This window comes from Chlorocebus sabaeus, chromosome 8, assembly GCF_047675955.1.
Source record: "Chlorocebus sabaeus isolate Y175 chromosome 8, mChlSab1.0.hap1, whole genome shotgun sequence".
Lineage (NCBI taxonomy): Eukaryota > Metazoa > Chordata > Mammalia > Primates > Cercopithecidae > Chlorocebus > Chlorocebus sabaeus.
Window position 1 is genome coordinate 107,709,586 of NC_132911.1, and position 26,015 is coordinate 107,735,600.

General features: G+C 34.0%; 1 protein-coding gene across 49 annotated transcripts in view; it reads left to right on the forward strand.

The window, feature by feature from the left end:
• RIMS2 (regulating synaptic membrane exocytosis 2) overlaps positions 1-26,015 on the forward strand; it is a 765,294-nt gene that overhangs the window by 424,595 nt on the left and 314,684 nt on the right. For 27 of the 49 annotated variants that reach the window (XM_073018265.1, XM_073018270.1, XM_073018310.1 and 24 more), the window contains 3 exons: positions 7,088-7,218; positions 10,750-10,921; positions 16,608-16,761. In XM_073018265.1, the coding sequence (XP_072874366.1) occupies positions 7,088-7,218; positions 10,750-10,921; positions 16,608-16,761 (457 nt within the window). Of the gene's footprint in view, positions 1-3,605; positions 3,654-7,087; positions 7,219-10,749; positions 10,922-16,607; positions 16,762-26,015 lie in introns of all 49 variants that reach the window. The other 22 variants (XM_073018262.1, XM_073018263.1, XM_073018267.1 and 19 more) reach the window with 1 other exon arrangement.

Sequence of the window (26,015 nt, forward strand, 5' to 3'; positions counted from 1 at the left end):
TAATTAAACTCCAATCATCTACTTATGAAATCTGTGTTAAGTTCTGACCCCCACATCAGGTATAGTACTAGTCACTGCGAATACAAGTTTTTACCTTCATGTAACTTATGAATTTTATTCTTATATTTTTGCATCCAGGAAAATATAACTAAGATGCTATCTGAGATATAATAATTCCCTTTATATTTAATCCTGTCTCTATCAGCCTGGAGATAATTTTGGTTTGCTCTAATGATGTAGAGGTTGGAAAAATATATCTACATATATCAACCCTAAGGAAAACTAGGAAGTCATAAACCAACATTACAATTCCTTTTTCCTTCTTTTCTACCTTTGGACATTTTTGCTTTTGGTTAGTTTTTACTTGGGCCCGTACTTCACTTACAAAATTATGATATTGCTAATGCCTGAGAACAATGATAATTTTTATAGTATGTGAGTTGGCCTTCCTAATATTCTGTCAGTTCATGTCTCAAATAGAAAATATATACATATAATATCATTCTCAAAGGAGATGATTATAAAAAAAAATATTGTAAATTTGTTGTTTACATTTTCATGCTCAAGGCTGTTGATTTTTTTAAATGTATGTAATTTATTTTCTCTCCATTTTTGAATTGTCCTGCTGTTTATTATTCTCGGGCATAGCAGTGAAAATGCTATTAATGTATTTGGTGAAGAAAATCAGCATGAATTCAGGTTTATGCCATGTAGGCTGTATGTTAGCATTTTCACTGACAGCACTCCCTTATTAGGACCCTATTTTTAATATGTGTTCTTCCAGAATTTGGCAGTTTTTCTCCTTCAGTTGATTACCTTTGTAGTTCTTAATAGTTTCAATTAGTTTATAGTCTTTGACTATTTTGATAATAGGGCATTAAAAGAAAATATAGCTTTCAATTTTTTTCAAAGTGAGAAAAGGCTCAGAATTCTCTTTCCGTGGGAACATATTACACAATTGATACTACTGATAATCATATTTTATTTCATTCACTTCATGATCTGTGGTTGATTTATGGTTGCAGTGTTTTTCCAAATTACTTTAAAAAATATCTTTTGACTCCATTTTAAGTAAATATTACAAATATCCATTTTATATGCCCATTTGAAAGAAATACATAATTTAAGGAGCGGTATATGTCCTTTCTATCTCCCTGGAAACTCCATAGCCTTTTTAAAACTTTCTATAAATGAAAGGTTTTTTTTGAGCTTTTATCTGTTACACTTCATTGTTATGACTTTGTTATTCTGAAAGTATTGTATGAAAAGAATGTTCTAAAGATACTAGTGCAATTAATAGTGGAAAGTGATATTAAAAATGCAAAATGAATTGTGGTGTACAAATTCAAATTCTTCATTTGTATGAAGCCTGAATTGTTATAGATATCATCAGGTCTCTCATGCTTACAATAAATGAATTAATAGTAATTACAAATTACAGTGAGACACATAGTGTTTGCCATCCCTATCTGAAATATCCATAGAGACAGAAAGCAGTGGTTACTAATGGACAGCGAGATGGAAAAGTAGGGAGTGATTATGTAAAGTACAGAGTGTTCTGAGATGATGAAAATATTTTGAAACTGGAAGGAGGTGGTAATTCCACAGAATTCTGAACACAGTATTTGCCACTGAATTGTATACTTTAAAATAGTCAGTTGTATGTCTGGTGAATTTTACGTTAATTTAAAAAATATTGTCAACACAAAAATATATTTTTATAGCCATATTTAAAATATAAACTCATGGGTAAAGATTAGGTGTAAATTGCCATAGGTTTCAGAAGGTTGATTTCAGAAGTCTGTGAGATGCATGTATGAGTTCATTTTAGAACATGGAAAAATGTTTGCTTTAAAGGATTCATTTATTTGAAAGTATTATTTCTTTTAAAGGGAATTTTATTTTATGATGTAATATTTACTTGTAAAAATATTCTGTAACCTTAATATTTTTGGTCTAAAACAAAACAGGTAGGAGGACAGGGGAAATAAAATGTATTTCTAAAGTACCTTGTTTAGTCCCTTTCTTCAGCATGCCAAATTTCTCTATGAATTTCGTATATGCCCTCTGTCATTTGCTAAAGCATTATAATAGCCTGTGGTTATACCGACAGACATCAGTAACACACTCCACATCTGAATATTTCTTTCTTCCTTTGGGAATATTTCCACATAAAAAAGAAGACAGCTTAGATTTGAAACTGTCTTAAAGAGACAGACAGAGAGAAAGAGAGAGAGAGAGATTGAGAGAGAGAGAAAGATGACTCATGATGAATGACAGTCTGCTTTTAAGTCTGCTTTCCTTTGGGTTTTAGATTTATGTCTTAAATAAACGTGTCTGATCAATGCCAACTGGACTGAGAAAAAGTACTCTTAGTACTCATTATCTGTTTCCAGTTATCAGTGGAAAGAGAGAAGCCTTTAACTATTTATGACTTTGAAGTAAACAAGAGAGACATCCATAAGAAATGTGAGGAATGGGATGGAATCTTGGTGATAGAAACAGAATTAAATGCCTTGAAATCCATTCCCAAACCTGATCATGTTCTGATTTAGCTCTTGGAATGCCTAATAAAGGCACAACATTCTGATTATTGTGGTGTCTTTTGGAAACTTTCAAAATGAAAACAAAAGTCAGTAAGAGAAAGGAAATTTGATTTGATTCTGAGAATTTGATTTAGTGATTTAATTAGAACTGGGTTCTATTTTCTGTCTTTACACTACCTTGCTTTTTGTTTGAGTATGGGCAAGTGTGTCTAGCCCTTTTCTGTGTTTCCTCACCTACAAATTGTGAGTAGAAGCAACTACCTCATAAGGTTGTTGGAAATACCATGAGGCAATAAACTTACAATAAACTGTCAATAAAGCCTTGAAAAAGTACAACAAACTGTATAAGCAAAAAGAGATACGATATTGTCATTAATAGGTGTGATTAGCAATAAACAGTATTACCTTAAGTGGTACATAATAAATGTCTGATGATGGTGTTTCAGTACTAGAACCTGATAGGGATTCATCAAGTATGAATCAAGTAATTAATCCAATGCATTTCTGCACACTTTTATTTTAATGTGTTTATTCTTTTAAGAAATTCTAAAGCCAACTTGGCTAGTAGTTTTTGGACTTTGGGTAGACATACTTTGGAGAAGTCACACAATTACTTCCACAGATGGGTTTTCACTAATAACTCTGTAATACATTTTCAACTAACTTCTTTTTACACTGTCCTATTTTCCGTGTAGTATGTTTAAGGATAAAATATGAAATTTATTGATTCTTGGGTTATGCTTTTAATCATTCTTTCAAAATACATGAGCCCAAATATACTATTTTATATCCAGTCTTAATTCTTGTTTTGTGAACTACATTTGAAAAATTTGATTATACAAATTCTAGTATTTTATATAGTTTTTGATGTATTTTGGCATTGGACAAAATTAATTTATTCATTGCACTGAAGTACTTAATTTTGATAAATATTGTCATGGAAAAATTGTATTTAAGGGATAGTTGTATGTGTTTGTTTTTACTTTTGGTCTTTTAGTTCCAGTGTGTTGTCCTTTTTGGTTTTGTTTTATTGCTTTTTTCTTTAATTTTGCTTACCAGAGCCAAAGCCTTAGTAGAAGAACAACGCCTTTTGTTCCTAGGGTTCAGGTAAAGGCCTTGTCTGCCTGATAGAAACTAAAGTTGTGTTTAACCCTTATTTGTATGTTTTTGGAAAATGCGTTAGTAGGAAAACTTTTTTTGGTATGTTGCTCCAAACCATATTATTGACTTTCAAATCATTTTATTAGCCAGCTTGTAAAAATTTGCATGGGGATTAGAATATTGAATAAAAATTTAAAGAGACAATCTTTGTTAGTGATTTTATATGATAAACTAAATACTAAACCTTATAGATTTCAAAGTGGTATTTAATGTAGATTCTACTTATATATATATGACATTTACAGAAATAGCTAATTTTATACTGTTGATACTTTCCTTTGTTACACTAAGGTTGCTGTCTCTTTAAATCACTCATTATGTCACTTAACATCTATATTCTCTTGCATTTTCCAAGTAATAACTCCTTGAGGAGACTGGCAAATAAATTTGTACCTCATTTAAAATATGAATTTTATGCATATTATATATAATGTTCATTTTTTGGAAAGTATTTTACTTTGAAAGAACAAAATTATAATCCAAATAAAATAAGTTGGATTTATTTTGTTAATATTTTGCCATTGTAGTTTTATTTAATTTTATGTAATACTTGGGTACAAGTTGTTTGCCTCTTTTCATTAGGAACCCCTTATATGGTAAAGTAATGGCAATATAGTTTTTTTTTAAGTAGTATTATGCTTTCCTGGCTTTGCTGCATGTTGTTTTTTAAAAATTTGTTGCTTCTGAGTAATACTTATTTTGTTTAAATTTTAAAAAATAAATTATTCTTGTTAATATTATACAATATAAAATATTTACCTATGCTGCTTAGGTCCTACTTAGGAAAATTAAAAATAGTTACATGCTAAAGCTGGAATGAGAAATATTTTAAAACAATTTAAATTATACTAATATTTTTATTAATGAAATTGGGGCTGAACAGGAACTATGTCAGGACCAGATTTGTGAAGATATGTTTGTTATATTTGGGGGAATCAACAGCTATATTTTAAATACTTATTTAAAAAGCACAGATAAGAAATTAAGAATGTTATAAAGTGATGTACCTAATAAAATCTGTTTCGATTATGTGAACTGGATATCTATTAAAAACTTCAATGCAAGTCCTATAATATAAATAAAAATTAGGGCTATATTCAAATACTCAGTTTAAAGCAGTCTATTAAAAGGTATAATTTTGGTCAAATAATTAGTAAAGTTAAAATGTGCCTATTTGCTGTTTAAATTATTTTAATATTTGTACATTTGTAATTTATAATTTAGTAAACTCTAAAATATTATACCAAAAATAAGCCATATGGTTTACTCTGTATGAGAAATGGACAATATTAGTAACTGATAATGTTTTGGTTTTCCATGGCATAAGGAAATCTGAAAAGAATACTCTATCAGACTTTTGAAATATATATCTCATGCTAGTTTTAATGATTTTAAAGGAGAAAAAATATTGCTGGTGGAGATGGCAACAAGTACTTAGTTTAACCCCCCAAAAGGTTCTCATAGAAATCAATAATTTGCTCTAATAATTTTTAGCTTAGTCTCATAATAATTATTGTTTCTTAAATGTAACATTTATTGGAAATAAATCTTTTTAACCTTACAGGATCTTTTTTTTTTCCCTTTGAGGTGCTTAATATTCATGTCATGAACCTCAGAGAAAGCTTTTTAATGTCTTAGAAAAAATGAAGCCATAAACTCTTTAAAACTGATGAAAATAGAGAATACCATAGAAATCAGTTGGGTTTTTGTCACACATTTATGGTACTATCTATAACACCTCTTTGATCTCATATACAATCAGACAGTCCTGCATTTCTCTCTTTTTCACTCATATCTTTTGCCAGAAGAATAGTCTCCTTTTGGCCCCTTTTTCTTATCTGTATCTATATTCTAATATTATTAGAAAAGCAAATATTTGAACTGTTTTCTTTTCATATATTGGAGACTTTTTTCTTCAAGTTGTTAATCTCTTAATGTAAGGCAGTGGTTCTCAAATTTTAATGCACTTGAGGATCACCTAGGAACTTGTTAAAATCTAACTTCCAGGGCCTTGTTCTGATTCAGTAGGCGAGAGGTGGGCCCAAGAATTTGTAACTTTTTAATAAATAAGTGAGATAATACTGACACGGAAAGTTTATTAGCCCAATGTAAGAAATACTTGTCTAGGGTCTATTTTTGTACTTTGCAGCTCCATTAGAAAAATTTCTTGTTATTCAATAGCAAGATAATACCTGCATTAAATGTAAAAACATAAAAATTGATAACTATAATTTAAACAAGTTGGATATTTCTTACTCTTATTCCTATAAAAGGGCTGATTCCATTTGGGAAAAAAAAAGATGAAAATAATTTTATATACTTTTTTGGACTGTCAGTTTACCTTTTCTGACTCAAAAGTTGCTCAGTGTCTCATTCTCTAGAATATGAAGTGAGGGACTCAACAAAGCTATGTTGGAATTGGAATTGAATTGCCAGTGTTTCATGTATAACCAGTACTGATTTGTAACTGTTATTCTCAAGTGCCAAATTTTGGTTCCATTTCAGTTTCAACATAGTGGTTAGATATGTGCTGAGTTCTGGGCCAAGATGTGGATCAGAGCCATAATTATCATAGATCCTGACATAGTAGAATCAGACAGCTAGGTGTGCAAGTGTGAGGTATGTGTGTGGGAGGTAACTGTTAAATCAAGTGAATTCAGCAGTTGGATATGAAGTTCCCTTCCCTAATTATGGCACAGGGAAATTGTTCTCATTTTCTATCTCAAATAATAAAATGTACTCTTATTATCCTAAGGATATTATTCATCAACTTCACAAAAGAATGAGACTTAATGTCTGAATAAGGAAAAATTTTAAAGATGAATTCATTATCATTTTAAGTTCAAACTGAAGGAATCTATTGACTAAAGCTACTAGTAAATCCCTTTTGCTTATAATATTTTAAATGTTTTTAACTATGAAACAACATAAAATATTTACTTGAAAATTCCCTGTGAATGTTATATAAACAGGATATTATCTACTCAATTCATTTTGAGCACTTATTCTGAACTCAGTTTTTTTTGTAGGGGAACCAAAATGAACTAGTGATTCTTGCATAAGTAAAGATACAGATCAGTCATTTTATATAAAGTCCTTAATTATGATAATGTAATTATGTACATGTTAATAAGCAATCACATTAAGATAATAAAAAGCCCACATGCTTGATCAGTCAAACTGAAATGTCTGAATCATTCTTTTATTCATTGAAGTTATTATAGTATATCCTTTTATTTTTAACTAGCCACAATTTACTAAGTAAAATTTATATTCTGTGCTAATGACACTGTAAGAGAATGGGGTGAAGATTGGAAAGGTAAACATTGTGTTTGTGTAGTAAATGTTTGAATTGATAAATTAATATTTTTGCTTTTCAGATAAAACTATGGTTTGACAAGGTTGGTCACCAATTAATAGTTACAATTTTGGGAGCAAAGGATCTCCCTTCCAGGGAAGATGGGAGGCCAAGGAATCCTTATGTTAAAATTTACTTTCTTCCAGACAGAAGGTAAGGATATAAAACAAAAATAAATGTTCTGGAAAATAAATGAGGAAATGTTAATAGCAATGAGTATTTCAATTCTGTATCATTTATTGGTATCATACTAGTGAGATATGTGAAGTTTAACATAAATGTGATGGTTCTTAGGAATCAAAATAGTGACAGTAAATTAGATTTTTAAAAACTTAAATGTTGTATATGTGATTTTAAATATTAATTTTAGGCATGTGTATATTCTTATATATATTTTCATTATTCAAAATCATTAAAAGTTATGCTTCCTAAAATCAAATTTTTAACACAAATTATAGAGTCAAAAAGCTAAAATACTAGAATTTTTAGTCAAAAATACTAGCTCTTTTAGTCAAAAAGCTAAAAATACTGCTAAAAAGTACTCATTTCTCTGCAATTTCTACCTCCTCTTACCAAGATATTATTTCTCTCTATTCTATAAATTTAACAAGTTGTTTCGTATTCATCACCTTATATCATCAAGAAAACTTACCACAAGTCCCAGAATCACCTTCCTCAAGCATTATTTGTTTTGTGTTTATTCTAATCAATATAAATGGTATTGTTCTACCCTTAATTTTTTTTCTTTTTGTTCTACCCTGATTTGATTGGAGAAATACTTTATTTGAAAACAAATCTAAACACTCTGAATTTCAGGCACGTAAAAAATAAAAGAGACTATTCATAGGCATCATGAAAAAAAAAGAAGGAATGATACCAGTTACTTTTCCCCAATTATCTGTCTGCATCCCTGCCTCTCACGGCAGAGTGCTCTCAAGATTTCGTTATTTTTTCTCAGGTTGGAAGTGGATAGGCACAGATGTGATCTTAAACATGTTTATACACTTTTGGATTCTCATTGATTTAGTTATTTGGTTCAAGTAGAAAGTCATCAAGGTTGAGTTCGGTACCAAAGTGTCACCTGAACAACAATCTCAGCAAAGAAAAGGACAAAAGAATAGACAATGAACAAAGGCTTTGCATTTTATTTGATACATATTTTGAAGTTTTATACTCTTTTTATATCTTGAAGTTAGTCGCCAGTTAAAATATATTTCTTCTTCTAATTTTAAGTAAAAACATCAAGTGTTTGCATGCTGTTACTGAATTACATTTAATGGAAACCAAAGTTCTAGTAACATGAAAATAAATTTTTAAAAAGATTTAGATTGGATTTTATTGTTTTTAAAAATTAACTACCTTCTCAGCAATTTGATGATTCATTAAAAGATCAATTATTTATTTTATTATAATTAGGCTTTTATTTTAAAATGATGTCTATAGCATGCTTGTTGATCTTAGTGTTTAAATATCTTTCGCACCTTCTCAGTGTTTGACTTATGCAGTATGCTTTGATTCTGAAGGCTTTATTTATACTTCTAGAGAAAGTAAAACTCATTTTTTTTTAACTTGCTGAAGATAAGGTTATTTTTAATGGTTCTTTTTGTGAATTGGTGCTTGGGTATGTACCAAATTGCCTTATTAAATTGTAATCATATATGTTAGGTTTATAAGAAACTTCAGAGATTGTCTATTCCTCTTCCTATTCAACATAGAAATCCTGTCTAAAATTTTCATTCTTTATCTGAGAACGTTTTTCTGTCCTTAAGAGGAAGTTCATGACTTCCTCTTCTTTTTCCTTTCAGATTTTGATAGAAACCATTTTTGTTTGTTTGTTTGTTTTTGAGACAGAGTTTTGCTCTTTTTGCCCAGGCTGGAGTGCAAAGGCACGATCTCGGCTCACTGCAACCTCCACTTCCCGGGTTCAAGCAATTCTCCTGACTCAGCCTCCCTAGTAGCTGGGATGACAGGTGCCTGCTACCATGCCCAGCTAATTTTTTGTATTTTTAGTAGAGACGGGGTTTCACCATGTTGGCCAGGATGATCTCGATCTCTTGACCTCGTGATCCACCTGCCTTGGCCTCCCGAAGTGCTGGGATTACAAGCGTGAGCTACTGCGCCTGGCCAGATATAAACCATTCTTGAATTAGATAGCAAGGCTCCCGTTAAATACTTTCATCCTGGCCTTCTTGGAAGGACCTTTATCTCTTGACAGGGTCTCAAAATTCATTCTTCATCAATGAAATATGAGTAGATGTTAAATAAATATTTGTTAAAGCTGTAAGCAAAGGGAGGGAGAGAAGGATCATACATTACAGTCCTTGTTTCAGATAAGTTATTCCCATACACATTATCACTTCTTTCCAGGTATAGAAATAAAATCTCCTACATGGGTTTGCAATGTCATTTTTCTGCCAATGCCTTCATGGTTAATAAAGCTACATTGCATGTTATCTTGTCCATGTGTATTAACAAAATTCATTAACAATTTGTATATTTAAAGTCATCTTTCTGCCACATTATATATGTGTGCTTTGGAAACATATAATACCTCTTCATCATTCAAGTAAAATCTATATTAAACTTAAAATTCCAATGAGAAGAAGTTGCATTACTTCCCAATTTCAGAGACAATTCTACCCCTTCTTAGTTCTCTCTCCTCCCTATTTCCCAAAACTCTTGGGACTGTGTTGTGCTGAGATAATTTGTAGCAGTTGATACTGTTCTAACTGGAGCTTGTCTGTCATTTTAGATAGTTCTCTTAGGTAGCTTAAATTGTATTTCCTAGAAAATTGTATTCCTATCCAGCCAGTGATCCTGTCTAATAAGCAAGATTAATGATCTCCAAATAGGTTGGATGTACCCTAGGTGATGTACAGGATAATCCTTTCATAGTCAGGAAGAAATATTTGAATGTTTAAAAATTTTTATTTTATTATTTTTAGTTTCTGTTTTGGTCTATTTTCCAATATGGACAATATGTTAGTATAACAATATGGTGACACACGTACAGAGACATACAACCAAAAAGAACATGAAAACCTTTGAACTGGCAATCTCATTTATTGGGATGGTTATCTTGCATTTTCAACTGACGTTGTGGTGACTACCTCACATAGAAATAAATTTACAATGTTTTAAAATACCAAATATATGTCAAATAAATATGAATTTCTTATATTTAAAAAAGTATCTTTATAAAAAATAGATTATAATTGGTCATTAGCTAGAACTTTGTAGATAAGAAGTTGTGAATATCATAATTTACTCATCTTTTTGTACAATGAGACTTCTGTAGTTTAAATGAATAATATATGTAATGTTACTGGTTAATTATCATTTAGAAGGTTTTCAGTAAGGCAATGTGTTAAAAAATTATTGAGTTAAGATTCTCAGGTCTGGTTTTATTTAGATTTTGAGAAAGATTAAGTTTTCAATAATTTGTCATGGAAAAAATTTAACATTTATTGTAACTTCGCCATTATTGTCATATCTATAAAGTGTGATATAGTATACACCTTAAATTTTTCATAATAATTTTAAAGGTTATAACACTTGCAATGTATGATAATTTGATGGTAAAATGTCACCTAACTTGTTTACTGAGAAATTTTAAATTAAAAAATTTTAGGATAAAACTTGTGGTTCTATGTAAGTTCATAATTTGTTGGTTTTTTTCCATAGTGATAAAAATAAGAGAAGAACTAAAACAGTAAAGAAAACATTGGAACCCAAATGGAACCAAACATTCATTTATTCTCCAGTCCACCGAAGAGAATTTCGGGAACGAATGCTAGAGATTACCCTTTGGGATCAAGCTCGAGTTCGAGAGGAAGAAAGTGAATTCTTAGGCGAGGTATCTGGAGTTGTTTTAAAGTTTATGCTATTCGTGTTATCCTGAATGCTTTTATTTATATAACTGTCAGTATAATTTTATATGTAGAATATCTGCAAAGGTAGGCACAATTTCTTTAATGGAATGTATTTCAGCTGCTGCTTTAGGACAAAACTTGAAACTATAGAAAACAGTGGTTGTACATATTCTGATGGTTTTTACATGTCATTTCTTATTTTAGAACTCTCAGTATTGAATGATAAAAGATTTGTATTTCACAAATATATTGCTTTGTTTTATAGTGATATGTATATATTTTGGTAGTTTACTGAACAGACTGTACCACTAATAAGCAGTTAACCCATTTATTTATAGATTATTTTCAAGCCCTACAATGTAACAGGCACTGTGCTATAGATTGAGCCTTCAAAGGTAAATAAGGAGTGTTACTTACTTCAAGGAATTTACAATTCATTGGTGATACAGACACATGAATAGCAATTAGAATATAACATGCCAATTGATATGGAGGGGAAAATGCAATAGGAATACATAATTGCTGTGCAGAGGAGGGCAGGTGGTCAAAGCAAGTCTTCACAGAGAGAGGAATTTAGCAAATTCAAGGGGAGTGAAATTCCTGCAGAGGGAATAAGAAGACATCAGGGTGAGGAGATATTGGTCAATTGCACTGAAATTGGAAGGGAACTGAGACCTGGGCATGTCACTTAATATATAAACAAATTTGGATTTATCTGGTCGATAATAGGAACCAATAACCAATAACCAATTCTCTCTTTCCCATCTCTATGGAGTCTTGCTTTGTCACAGTGGCACAGTCATAGCTCACTGCTGCCTCAAGCTCTTGGGCTCAAGTAATTCTTCTGCCTCAGCTTCCCAAGTAGCTGGGACTACAGGCACCCACCACCATGCCCAGCTAATTTTATTTTTTTTGTAGGAATGAGTTCTCGTCATCTTGCCCAGTCTCATATTTTCTTTAAAAAGAAAATGGTTTGACTGTACTTGAGAAAAGTATTTCCAACTGTAATGTCGAGAATGATTGAAGAAGGCAAGATGGGAAGCAATTATCCAGCTATTAGCATGTTAAGTTACTCACTTTCAGCCTTTTTCAATGTGGTTGGTATATTAGTTCATTTTCACGCTGCTGATAAAGACATACCCGAGACTGAGAAGAAAAAGGGATTTAATGTACTTAGAGTCCACATGGCAGAAGGCAAGGAGGAGCAAGTCACGTCTTACATGGATGGTGGCAGGCAAAGAGAGAGATTGTGCAGGGGAACTCCTCTTTATAAAACCGTCAGATCTCGTGAGATTTATTCACTATGAGGAGAACAGCATCAGAAAGTCCCACCCACATTATTTGATTACCTCCCACTGGGTCCTTCCCACGGCACATGGAAATTGTGGAAGTTACAATTCAAGAGGAAATTTGGGTGGAGACACAGCCAAACCATATCATTCCATCTGTCCCCTCCCAAATCTCACGTCATCACATTTCAAAACCAATCATGCCTTCCCAATAGTCTCCAAAGTCTTAACTCAGAATTAACTCAAAAGTCCAGAGTCCAAAGTCTAAAGTCTCATCTGAGACTAGGTAAGTCCCTTCTGCCTATGAGACTATATAATCAAAAGCAAGTTAGTTACTCCCTAGATACAATGGGGGTACAGGCATTGGGTAAATACAGCCATTCCAAATGGGAGAAATTGCCCAAAACAAAGCCTCATGCAAGTCTGAAATCCAGTGATACTATCAAATCTTAAAGCTCTAAAATAATCTCCTTTGACTCCATGTCTCACATCCAGGTCATACTGATGCAAGAGGTGGGTTCCCATGATCTTGGGCAACTCTGCCCCTGTGGCTTTGCAGGGTATAGCCTCCCTTCTGGCTGTTTTCATGGGCTGCCATTGAGTGTCTGTGGGTTTTCCAGGTGCACAGTGCAAGCTATAGGTGGATCTACCATTCTGGTTGGTGGCCATCTTCTCACAGCTCCACTAGGCCGTGCCCCAGTAGAGACTCTGTATTTGGGCTCTGACCCCACATTTCCCTTCTGCACTGCCCTAGCAGAGGTTCTTCATGAGAGTCCCACCCCTGCAACAAACTTTTACCTGGACATCCAGGCATTTCCATACATCCTCTGAAATCTAAGCAGAGGTTCCCAAATCTCAATTCTTGACTTCTGTACACCTGCAGGCTCATCACCATGTGGAAGCTGCCAAGGCTTGGGCTTGCACCCTCTGAAGCAGTGGCCCAAGCTGTAGCTTGGCTCCTTTTTGTCACAGCTGAAGCAGCTGGGATGCAGTCTATGGACTTGGTGTCACAGCATGGGGACCCTGGGCCTGGCCCACAAAACCATTTCTTCCTCCTAGGGCTCCAGGCCTGTGATGGGAGGGGCTGCTATGAAGACCTCTGAATTGCCCTGGAGACATTTTCCCCATTGCACATAGGCGATTAACATTTGGCCCCTCGTTACTTATGCAAATTTCTGCAGCTTCCTCAGAAAATGATATTTTCTTTTCTATCATATTGTCAGGATACAAGTTTTCCAAACTTTTATGCTGTGCTTCCCTTATAAAACGAAATGCCTTTAACAGAACCCAAGTCACCTCTTGAATGCTTTGCTGCTTCAACATTTGTTCCACCAGATAGCCTAAATCATCTCCCTCAAGTTCAAAGTTCCACAAATCTCTGGGGCAGGGATAAAATGCCACCAGTCTCTTTGCTAAAACATAATAAGAATCACCTTTGCTGCAGTTCCCAAAAAAATTCCTCCTTTCCATATGAGACTACCTCAGCGTAGACTTTATTGTCCATATAGCTATCAGCATTTTGGGCAAAGTCATTCAACAAGTCTCTAGGAAGTTCCAAACTTTCCCACATTTTCCCGTCTTCTTCTGAGCCCTCCAAACTGTTCCAACCCCTGTCCATTACTTAGTTCCAAAGCACTTCCACATTTTCAGGTATCTTTTCAGCAGTGTCTCACTCTACTGGTATCAATTTACTGTATTAGTTCGTTTTCATGCTGCTGATAAAGACATACTCGAGACTGGGAAGAAGAAGAGTTTTAATGGACTTATAGTTCCACATGACTGGGGAGGCCTCACAATCATGGTGGAAGGCAAGGAAGAGCAAGTCATGTCTTAACATGGATGGAAGCAGGCAAAGAGAGAACTTGTGCAGGAGAACTCTTTATAAAACAATTAGATCTTGCGAGATTTATTCATTATGAGGAGAACAGCATGAGAAAGACCCACCTTCATTATTCAATTACCTCCCACTGGGTCTCTCTCATGACACAAGGGTATTGTGGGAGTTAAAATTCAAGATGAGATTTGGGTGGGAACACAGCCAAACTATATCAGTTTTTTGTTGTTTTTGTTTGTTTGTTTGTTTGTTTCTGAGTAAATTAAATGGTAATCTCATGGGAAAAACAAGTCTATAGAAATATTGAAGTGAGTGTTGTCAGCTGAGGAACCAAAGAGTGGTAAACTAAAAATGCTTCTGTATTCCCAGCACTTTGGGAGGCCAAGCGGCGGGAGATCACCTGAGGTCAGGAGTTCGAGACCAGCCTGGCCAATGTGGCAAAACCCCATCTCTACCAAAAATACAAAAATTAGCTGGGCACGGTGGTGGACTCCTGTAATTCCAACTACTCAGGAGTCTGAGGCAAGAGAATCGCTTGAGCCCGGGAGGCAGAGCTTGCAGTGAGCCAAGATCACGCCACTGCACTCCAATCTGGGCGACAGAGCAAGACTCCATCTCAAAAAAAAAAAAAAGCTAAACTAAACTAAAATCCCTTGTGTGACCTTTGGGAAGAAGCGTCACACAGTTGTTAGCAGCAGAGATTCTGGAGCTAACTGACTGGGTTTATATTCCTGGCACTACCACTTCTTAGCTTGGGTCTTTGAACAAGTTATTTGACCCATCTGTGCTTCAGTTTGTTCTTCAACCAAGTGGGAATAATACTTTATGCAACTCAGGGTTAATATGAGAAATAAGTGTGTTGTATTGTGTGTTTGTAATACTTTGGAACACAATACCTATAATTTTGAAAATGACTAGGGAAAATTTAGAAAGAGTGAAATAACTCCAGGCATGGTGGCTCACACTTGTAATACCAATCCTTTGGTAAGTGGAGACGGGGATAGCTTGAGACCAGGAGTCCAAGACCAGCCTAGGTAACATAGCAAGACCCCTATGTTTAAAAAATAAAAATAAAAAAAGAAATTAGCTAGGCATGGTGGTGCATACAGTAGTCGTAGCTACTCAGGAGGCTGAGGTGGGAGAATTGCCTTACCCCAGGAATTTGAGGCTGCAGTTAGCTATGAGTGCACCCCTGCACCCCATCCTGGGTGACAGAGCAAGACCCTGTCTCAAAAACAAAAAAGAAAGAATGAAATATTAACTTGGCTGTGTTGCTTCTTTACCTCCCTTAGGTAAATAGTAATATATCTTTATGTGGCCATTCTTGTAAACACAAAGCACAAACACTGTCACTTGCACAACCTCCTAAAAAAAGTAGACATTAATTTCTACAGACTTGTATTTTGGGTAAATTTTTAAAAATTCGTGTTATAAAATTTGTATTGTAATATAGTTCATGTTTAAAATCCATTCTTGTTTTTTTCTTTTCTTGTTTTAAATCTTTAGCAGGATGGTATGATAAATTCAGAATTTTAAATTAGACAGGCTGATTCAGTTTACACCTCTTTCACTTAAAAGCTGGTGTGACCTTAGATAAGTTCTTTTAACCTTTATTAGCCTTGGTATTTTTGCTTATGAAAATTAAACAATAAGACAAAGCTAGTAATTTTTAAAATAATTATGGCAGATAATATGGCACGGTTCTTAATACACAGTAGGCACTTCAAATTTGTTTTTCTCTTCCCATTTAAAAGTTCTTATAAAAGTTAATTTTTTTTTAACTTTTAAGTTCAGGGATACATGTGGAGGTTTGTTACATAGGTAAACATGTTTAATGGGGTTTGTTGTGCAGATTATTTCATTACCGAGGTATTAAGCCTAGTACCAATTAGTATTTTTCCTGATACTCTCCCTCCTCCTACCCTCTACCCTCCGATAGGCCCCAGTATGTATTATTTGCCTCTGTGGGTCCATGTGTTCTCATCATTTAGCTCCCACTTAAAAGTGAGAATGCGTGGTATTTGGTTTTCTGTTCATGCGTTAGTTTGCTAAGGATGATGGCCTCCTGCTCCATCCATGTCCCTGCAAAGGACATGATCTTGTTCTTTTTTATGGTTGTTTAGTATTCCGTGGTGTGTATGTACCATATTTTCTTTACTCAGTCATCACTGGGGGGGGTTTAGGTTGACTCTAAATAAAAACGCTTTTAAAATTCTAAAATGATATACAAATATTAGTTATTATTACAGTCATTTAAAATGAAAAGTGTTACTTTTGTAACGGTAAATTTGATAGCCTCTAGTAATGGGTAGTCAAGGGTCAAAAAAATAAATGTCTTAGATATTTAAAACTGTTAAATCACTAAGAAGTTATAAAAGTTTATTTATTGTCAAAAGCATACTGACAATTTTACAACGTCTAAATGACCTTGTTTTTCGTGTAATAGCATTACTATTGTAATTATTACTACAAAAGTTGCAGGACCATTTAACATAATTTCTTTATTATTGGTATATTATAACTGTCCTTTGTCTCTTGGGTTTGTAGATTTTAATTGAATTAGAAACAGCATTATTAGATGATGAGCCACATTGGTACAAACTTCAGACGCATGATGTCTCTTCATTGCCACTCCCCCACCCTTCTCCATATATGCCACGAAGACAACTCCATGGAGAGAGCCCAACACGGAGATTGCAAAGTAAGTTTTACCAAAATTCTTTCGTATTTTTATTGAATTTTCCTAATCTTGAGTTATATATATGATACAGAATTTGAAGATATCATTGTGAATATTAATAGTCATTTGTTAGTGTTTCCATAGCTATTACTGAAGCTTTTGAATTGTTTGAAACACTAAAATAAGGTTGTACCCATAGCAATCACCTATCACAATGTTGAAGTGGTTTATATTTGTATTTTGGGTGATGTGACACCAAAATAAGCACATTTACATTTAAATCTTAGTGCTTAGAATCCTAAATATAGGAATAAGATGGCTAATATGAATTTAGCCACATAGCTGTATGCACAAAATTATCATTTCCTCCTTTATTACTCTAGGTATTTTATGAATATGTAGTATACCAAGTATACTATAGTGGTTGAAACCATGAATTTTAATTTCAGACTACCCTGAGTTTAAATATTAATTCTTACACTTTAGAACTGTATGTTTTGTGGCAGATCCTCTCTCTATGCCTCACTTTCTTCGTTCATAAAAGGGAAATAGTAATACCTGCATTACAGGGTAGTTGTAAGAACTAATTAGTCTCAATAATATAAACTGATGTTATTGTTATTGTTATTATTATCATCAACATTACATTTTGCCCTGGATTTTACAGTCTGAAATGTAAAATACAATTACATCATTCTATAGATGCTTAAAATAAACTCAAAAATATTTTCCAGATTGAATAATGACATTTTAAGCTCTTCGCCCCTAAAACTCAGGTCATTATTTTTCTAATCAATCTACTATTGGAAACTGAGGTATATGTATACTGTTTTGCATAGTATTCATGGGGTAGTTATATCTTTATGGAGACAGCATGCTCCAGTTTTAGCCAAATTTGTCAAGTGCTGCAGGACTCATTGACATTAACCAAATTTTAGAAGTATAAATTTATAAGGACAAATGCCATGTCATTTATTAATCATGGGAAGTATAGCTGGCAGTTTGACAAATGAGTATTGTCTATCTGGATCACACACTTCTGCTGAATAGAAGAATACATTACATATATATTAGAAGACTGCTTGATTAATAGAGAATTAGAGGTAAGGATTGATCTTATGGGATACTTAGTAGTCATAGGAAAACCTAGAGAATTATTTTCAATCCTTTTTAAAATAACCCCTCTACTGGAATTTTATTTCCACTTAATACAGTCTTGTACCTTTGGATGGTATTAATTGAACACTAATTCTACAGCATCCACTTCTTTCAGCCTCCCCACACAGTAAACACTCATCCATTTCTATTTTCAAATGCCATTACGACATCTTTTGTTGTAATAATCATGTTACAATGAACTGTGTGTAAATTAATTTTATTCTTTGTGACCATTGTTATCTATTCAGTACTTTCTCTCTGAATTACAGTGTGGGATGACGGGTTACTACATAATGATTACTACTATATGTACCAACCTAATGTAATTTATATACTAATTCTTAAAGTTTATAGGCTGCTAACGCTAGCCAGCATCTTCTTTTCATTCGGGATTGACCTTTCCTTCAGTTTTTATTGCAATAACTGGTAGACTTGAGAACTCTCAATACCTGAAACACTTAAATCTATCAACATTTTTCATTTTTTTCCCCATGCTACTTAGGAATAGTGGATGTGAGAAAAAATGAGATTAGAGTACTGGTTAGCTGTATGTGTCCTGGATTTTCATGCAGTTGTTATAATTTATCTTGCAGCTTTTAATATTTTCACATCCCCAAATGATCTTTCTGGTACTTAGTCAGTAATAGTATTAAACTTACCCATGGGTGACATAATGACTCCATGTTGTACCATGTCAATCTTGTCACTATCAACTAACCTCTAGTAAATAATTTATTAATGATATGTAAGCCTGAAGATAAGTAAAAACATGTATATACACATAAAAGAAAGAAATAAAAACTAGGAAATAACATTTAGGAATAGATAGAAAGCTAAAAACAACATTACCTTTGGCTAATTAGGCTAATACGATATATTAGTCATAGTGGAAGGTACAAGTCAGAATATGAATAAATTACTAATATGTTATAAACTCCTTTGGTGACAAGAACCTCCATAAGGGTTTTTCTTCATCTGGTGGATAAATATTGCATTTAATTTTAAGTATATGTATCATATTTCAAAGATTATGCCTTCCACCATGATTGTGAGGCCTCCCCAGTCATGTGGAACTATAAGTCCATTAAAACTCTTCTTCTTCCCAGTCTCAAGTATGTCTTTATCAGCAGCATGAAAACGAACTAATACAGTAAATTGATACCAGTAGAGTGAGACACTGCTGAAAATATATGTTGAGAGAACATACAGGTGAACAGTTATCATTAAAAGTGTATAATTCCCCTTTGGGGAATTATTTTGGAATACAATGAACAATTCTATGCCAAAAAGTTAAACAACATGGATGACATGGATAAATTCCTGGAGAGCCACAAATTGCAGAAACTGATCCATAAACAGCTAAAAATCTGAATAAACCTATAATAAGTAAAGAAGTTGAATTAATGATTTGATAATGAAAAAATCTTCCCACAAAGAAAAGCCTAGGCTTCACTCTTGAATTATTTTAAACCTAAGAAAAGAAACACTAATGTTTCTCAAATTCCTTGATTAGAAAGAAAAAGGGAATACCCACCAATTCATTCTATAAGACCAGTATTTCCCTCATGCCAAAGTCAGACAAACACATTAAAAGAAAAGAAAACTACGGACCAATATTCCTCATGAACATACACACAGACATCTTCAACAAACTATTAATGAATCGAATCCAACAGTATATGCAAAAGATTGTACACCATAGCCAAAAGGGATTTATCCTAGTGATGTAGAGTTGATTTATTATCCAAAAGTCAATTAATGTAATTCAACATAGTAATAGAAAAAAGAACAAAAACCACATGAATATATGAAAATATGAAGAAAAAGCTTTGGTAGAATTCAGTGCTCATTGACAATTTAAAAAAAAAGTGAATGGGCATGGAAGAGAACATAGTAGGCCTAGAAAAGAACCCTCCACAAAGTGGGCATAGAAGAGAACTTTCTGATAAAGACCACCTATGAACAGCCTTTAGATGACAAACCATATTTCATGGTAATAAATGCTTTCTCCTCTAGTATTGATAACTAGGAAAGGATGTCTCTTCTTATCACTTCTATTCAGCAGTGCACTGGAGATTGTAGTTAGGACAGTCAGGCAAGAAAAATACATAAAAGGCATTCAGAATGGTGAGGGAGAAGAGAGAGAAACTGCGTTTATTCACAGATGACATGATTCTATATGTAGAAGATTCTAAAGAAGCCACACAAAAACTACTAGAACTAATAAACAAGGACAGCAAGGTCCCAAGATACATGAACAATATACAAGAATCTATCCATTAACATTTTGAAAATGAAATTAAGAAAACATTTTTGACCAGGCGCAGTGGCTCATGCCTGTAATCCCAGCACTTTGGGATGCCAACATGGGCAGATCACTTGAAGTCAGGAGTTTGAGACCAGCCTGGCCAACATGGTGAAACCCCATCTCTACTAACAGTACAAAAATTAGCCGGGCATGGTGGCAGGCGCCTGTAATCACAGCTACTCAGGAGGCTGAGACAGGATAATCACTTGAACTTGGAGGGCAGAGGTTGCAGTGAGCTGAAATCATGCCACTGCACTCCAGCCTGGGTGAGAGAGTAAGACGCCATCGCAAAACAAACAAACAAAAACAACAACGATGAATTAAAGTTTACAAAAGAAGTTCAAACTTGTACACTAAAAAATCACAAAACATTGTTCAGAGAAACGAAAAAGAGATATAAATAAATGGAGATGTATTCCACATGCATGAATTGGAACAGCCAGTATTATTAAGATGATAGCTCTTCTCCCAATTAGTCTACAGATTAAACCCAATTTATATCAAAATCTAAGCAGGATATTTTGCTGAAATTAATAAGCAGATTCTAGCCTTTCTATGAGAAAGTATAAGATCCAGAGCAGCTAAAACAAATCTGGAAGATATATATTTCCTCATTTCCATATTTATTGTATAGCTACAGTAATTGCAATGGTATAATACTGGCATAATGATAGACCTATAGATAAATTGAACCAAATTTAGAATTAAAAATTATATTCATGGTCAGTTGACTCTCAACAGAGGATCCAAAGCAAATCAATGGGGGAAATAGTTTTGTTTTGTTTTATTTTGTTTTGTTTTACTAATAATGCTGGAACAATTTAATATCCACATACAAGATACTCAATTTAGACCTGACCTCACGCTATACACAAAAATTAAAGTGGATAATAGACCCAGCTGTAAGAGTTAAGACTCTAAAAGTCTTCAAAGAAAACATAGGAGAAAAATCTTCATTCCTTTGGGTTAGGCAGTTTTCCCCAAAACACCACCAAAGGCTTGATCAATAAAAAATAATACATTGGACTGCACCAAAATTTAAAATATTTGCTTTTGAAGACATCATTAAGAAGATTTTTTTAAAGCCTCAGACTGGGAGAAAACACAGTCATGTGGCAGCTAATGACCAAATTACTTTCTGAGAAATGTGCCATTAAACATTGTCATCATTGCATGAACATCATAGAGTGCACTTATACAAGCCTAGGTGGTATAGCCTACTATACACCTCAGCAATGTGGTATAGTCTGTTGCTTGTAGGCTACAAACCTGTACAAGCATGTTACTATGCTGAATACTATAAGCAATTGTAGCACAATGACAAGTATTTATTTATCTAAATGTATGTAAATATAGAAAAGGTACAGTCAAAATATGGTATAAAAGATTAAAAAATGATATACGTGAATAGGGTACTTACCATGAGTGGAGATTGCAGGACTGGAAGTTGTTGAGGGTGAGTCGGTGAGAAGCTTGGTAAGTGAATGCGAAGGCCTGGCACATTATTGTATATACTACAGTAGACTTTATAAACATTGAAAACTTTGGCTACACTTTATTTATAAAAAATAAAGTGATTATACTGTGACATTGTGATGGCTATGACATCAATAGGGAATTTTTCAGTTCCATCATAATTGTATGGGACCACTGTCTTACATACAATTAGTTGTTTACTGAAACATCATTGTGTGGCACATAATGTTTATCTGTGAATCTCATATTTGACAGAGGACTTGTATCCAGAATATATAAGAAGCCCTTAAAATGCAATAATAGTAAGAAGATAAATAGTGCTGTCAAAAAGTGGGCAAATACTTGATAGTCATTTGAAAGAATAAAATATATGGATCACAAATAAGGCCATGAAAAGATGCCCAACATCGTTAGTTATTAGTGAAATGCAAGTTATGCCATAATTATATTACTTAATATCCACTAGAATGAATGTAATAAAAAAGAAAGATGATAACAAATTTTTGCAAGAAAGTGCAGAAATTGGAACCCTCATCCATTTGGTGATGTAAATGTGAAATGGTACAGACACTTTGGAAAACATTTTCATCTTTTGTTAAAAAGTTAAAAATAAATTTACCATATGACCACTAATTTACCTTCAAGAGAAACAAAAGTGAAGGTTCACTGAAAGACTTGTACATGAATGTTTACAGCAGCATTATTCACAATGATTAAAAGGTAGAAATAGTCAAAATATTCATCAACCAGTGAATGGATAATAAAATGTGGTATATCTGCACAACTGATTACTATATATAACAAGAAAGAAGATACTGCTACATACTACAATGTAGTCAAACCTCAAAAATATTATGCTAAATGAAAGATGCTAGATGCAAAAGGCCATGTGTTCTATGATTCTACTTACATAACATGTATAGAAGTGACAAATCTATTGAGACAGATTAAGTTAGCAGTTGGCTGGAAGTAGCAATAGACAGTGACTGAAAATGGGTGTGAGTAATCCTTTGGCGGTGAAGGAGATATTCTAACATTAGATTGTAGTGATGTATACACAGATTTTAGAATTTACTGAAAATTTCTAAACTGTATACTTAAAACAGATATTTATGTTATATAAATTATACCTCAATTTTAGTCAAAGCCGGGTATATTGACGACACCTGTAATCTCAGCACTTTGGGAGGCTGAGTGGGAGAATTGATTGAGCCCGAGAGTTCGAGATCAACCTGGACAACATAATGAGACCCCATTTTTATTTTTAAAAAAATTACCCGGGTTCAGTGACATGCACCTGCAGTTCCAGCTACTTGAGAGGCTGAGCTGGTAAGATGGCTTGAGCCTGGGAAGTCGAGGCTGCAGTGAGCCATGATCACACTGCACTGTAGCCTGGGCAACAGAGTGAGACTCTGTCAAAAAAGAAAGAGAGAGAGAAAGAGAGAGAGAGAAAAAAGAAAGAAAAGAAAGGGAAAGAAGGAAAGGAAGGAAGGAAGGAAGGAAAGGGAAAGAAAGGGAGAAGAGAATAGAAAAGAAAATGCAGTGATAAAACTACAGGATAGATACAATCTCAATTACAGTAAGAGATTTTAGTACTCCTCTATCAATGTTTGTAGAACAAATAGAAGGCTTGAAGGATTTATGTGACATTTACAAAACATTCCACAAATCAGAAAACACCTTCCCTCCAAGTTCATTGAGAATCACTAAGGTAGACCTTACTCCTGCCCAAACAAGTATCGATAAATTTAAAAGTACTCAGGTCAAAGTGTGTTATCTGATCATGATAGAAATAAAATAGAAATCAATAACAGAAAGTCTCTGGACAAGCTTGAAATATTTATAAATGAAGTAACACTTCTAAATAACCATGACTCAAAGAAGTTAAACAGGAAATTAAAAATTATTTTGACCTGAATGAAATGAACACCTAGTGTATCGAAATTCATGGGATACAGCTAAAGTAGAACAGTAGGGAAATGTATAGCGTTAAGGACATATATTATTAATACCAAAAATAACTTGAATCAGTGACAGGTTTTCACCCTAACAAACTTCAAAAAGAAGAGCAAAATAGACTCAAGTAGAAGAAAGGGACTAAAAGTCAAAATAGAAATAAGTGAAATAAAGACAGAAAGTCAATTGAGAAAGTAAATGCAACCAAAGGTTGCATCTATGAAAATATCAATATAATTGATAAGCCTTTAGGCAGAATGATCAGCAAAGAAAGACAGAAGACAAATTATCAATATCAGGAAAAAGGTGATATCAGTACACATTCTACAAATATTAAAAAGACAGTAAGGGAAAACTGTGAACAACTTGATACAAATACATTTGACAACCTAGATGAAATAGAAATTTTCCTTGAAAGACACAAACTTGAGTTTCTCTCAAGAAGAAAGAAATAACTTGAGTAGCCCAATATCTATTTGAGAAATGGAATTTGTAGCTAAAAATTTTCCCTCAAAAAAATTTCAGGCCCAGATGACTTTATCAATGAAGTCTGCCAAACATGGAAGGGGGATACAATACCAGTTCTTTACAAACTCTTGCAGAACATTATAATGTTGGGAATACCATCCAGCTCATTTTATGAAGCAAACATTACTCTGATACCAACAACTAACATATTAAAAGAAATCTGTACACCAATAAACCTCATGAAAATTTTAGCAAATTTAGCATATTAAATTTAGAAATATGTTGTAAAATAAAAATATAGAAAATTGAATCCACAATATATAAAAGGCATAATATCTCATGACCAAATGTTTTTATACCACGGATGCAATGTTTGTTTAACATTTGGAAAACAGAATGTCACTCATCATATTAAACTGAAAAAGAAAAAAAATATATAATCTCAAGAGATCATCTCAAGAAAGAGCTTTTGATAAAATCCAATGTTCATCCCTGTAGAAGACCCTAAGCAAAGTAGGAGAGAAAGGAACTTTCTCAATCCAATAAAGAACATGTATCAAACCCTACAGCTAAATCATATTGGTAAAAGACTGCATTCTTTCCTCCCAAGGTCACAAATGAGAAAAAAAATGTCTGCCCTCGCAACTGTTACTGAAAGTTGTAATTGTGGTTCTAGCTTGTATCATAAGGCAAGAAAAATCAAATGCATCCAGATTGAAAAAGAAGTAAAAGGGTGCTTATTTGCATACATGTTCATTCATATAGAAAGTCAGATGGGATCTATGCAAAAACTGTTATAAGAAGTGAATCTGTCACGGTTACTGGATATAAGATCAAGATACAATATCAATTATTTCCATGTACCAGCAATAAACAATTGAAAATTGAAAAATACAGTGCCATATCAAAAAGTCAATTCACCACGAACAAGTAGTCTTTATGCCTGGGATGCAAGATTGGTTCAACACGCACAAGTCGATAAATGTGATTCATCACATAATCAAAACTAAATACAAAAATCACATAATCGTTTCAATAGATGCGGAAGTGGCTTTTATTAAAATTCCACATTCCTTGATGTTTAAAACTCTCAAGAAACTAGGCATTGAAGGAACATACTTCAAAATAATGAGAGCCACCTATGACAAATCCATAGCCAACTTAATAGTGAATAGGCAAAAGCTGGAAGCATTTCCCTTGAAAACTGCCACAATTGCTGGCAAGATGGCCAAACGGGAACAGCTCTGGTTTGCAGCTCCTTGTAAGATCAACGCAGAAGGCAGGTGATTTCTGCATTTCCAACTGAGGTACCCAGTTCATCTCACTGGGACTGGTTGGAAGTGGGTGCAGCCCAAGGAGGGCAAGTCAAAGCAGGGTGGGACGTTGCCTCGCCCAGGAAGTGCAAGGGGTTGGGGAACTCCCTTTCCTAGCCAAGGGAACCCATTAGGGACTGTACCTTGGACTGTGGCCCAGATACTGCACTTTTCCCATGGTCTTCACAACCCCAGACCAGGAGATTCACTGCAGTGCCCAGGCTACCAGGGCCCTGGGTTTCCAGCACAAAACTGGGCAGCCGTTTGGGCAGACACCAAGCTAGCCACAGGAATTTTGTTTTTCATACCCCACTGGCACCCAGAATGCCAGCAAGACAGAACCATTTACTCCCCTGGAAAGAAGGCTGAAGCCAGGGAGCCAAGTGGTCTGGCTCGGCGGATCCCACCCCAATGGAGCCCAGCAAACTAAGACACACCGGCTTGAAATTCTTGCTGCTAACGCAGCAGTTTGAGCTCTACCTGGGACTCTTAAACTTGGTGTGGGGAGGGGCATCCACCTTTGCTAAGGCTTAAATAGGTGGTTTCACCCTCGCAGTGTAAACAAAGCAGCCAGGAAGTTTGAACTGGGTGGAGCC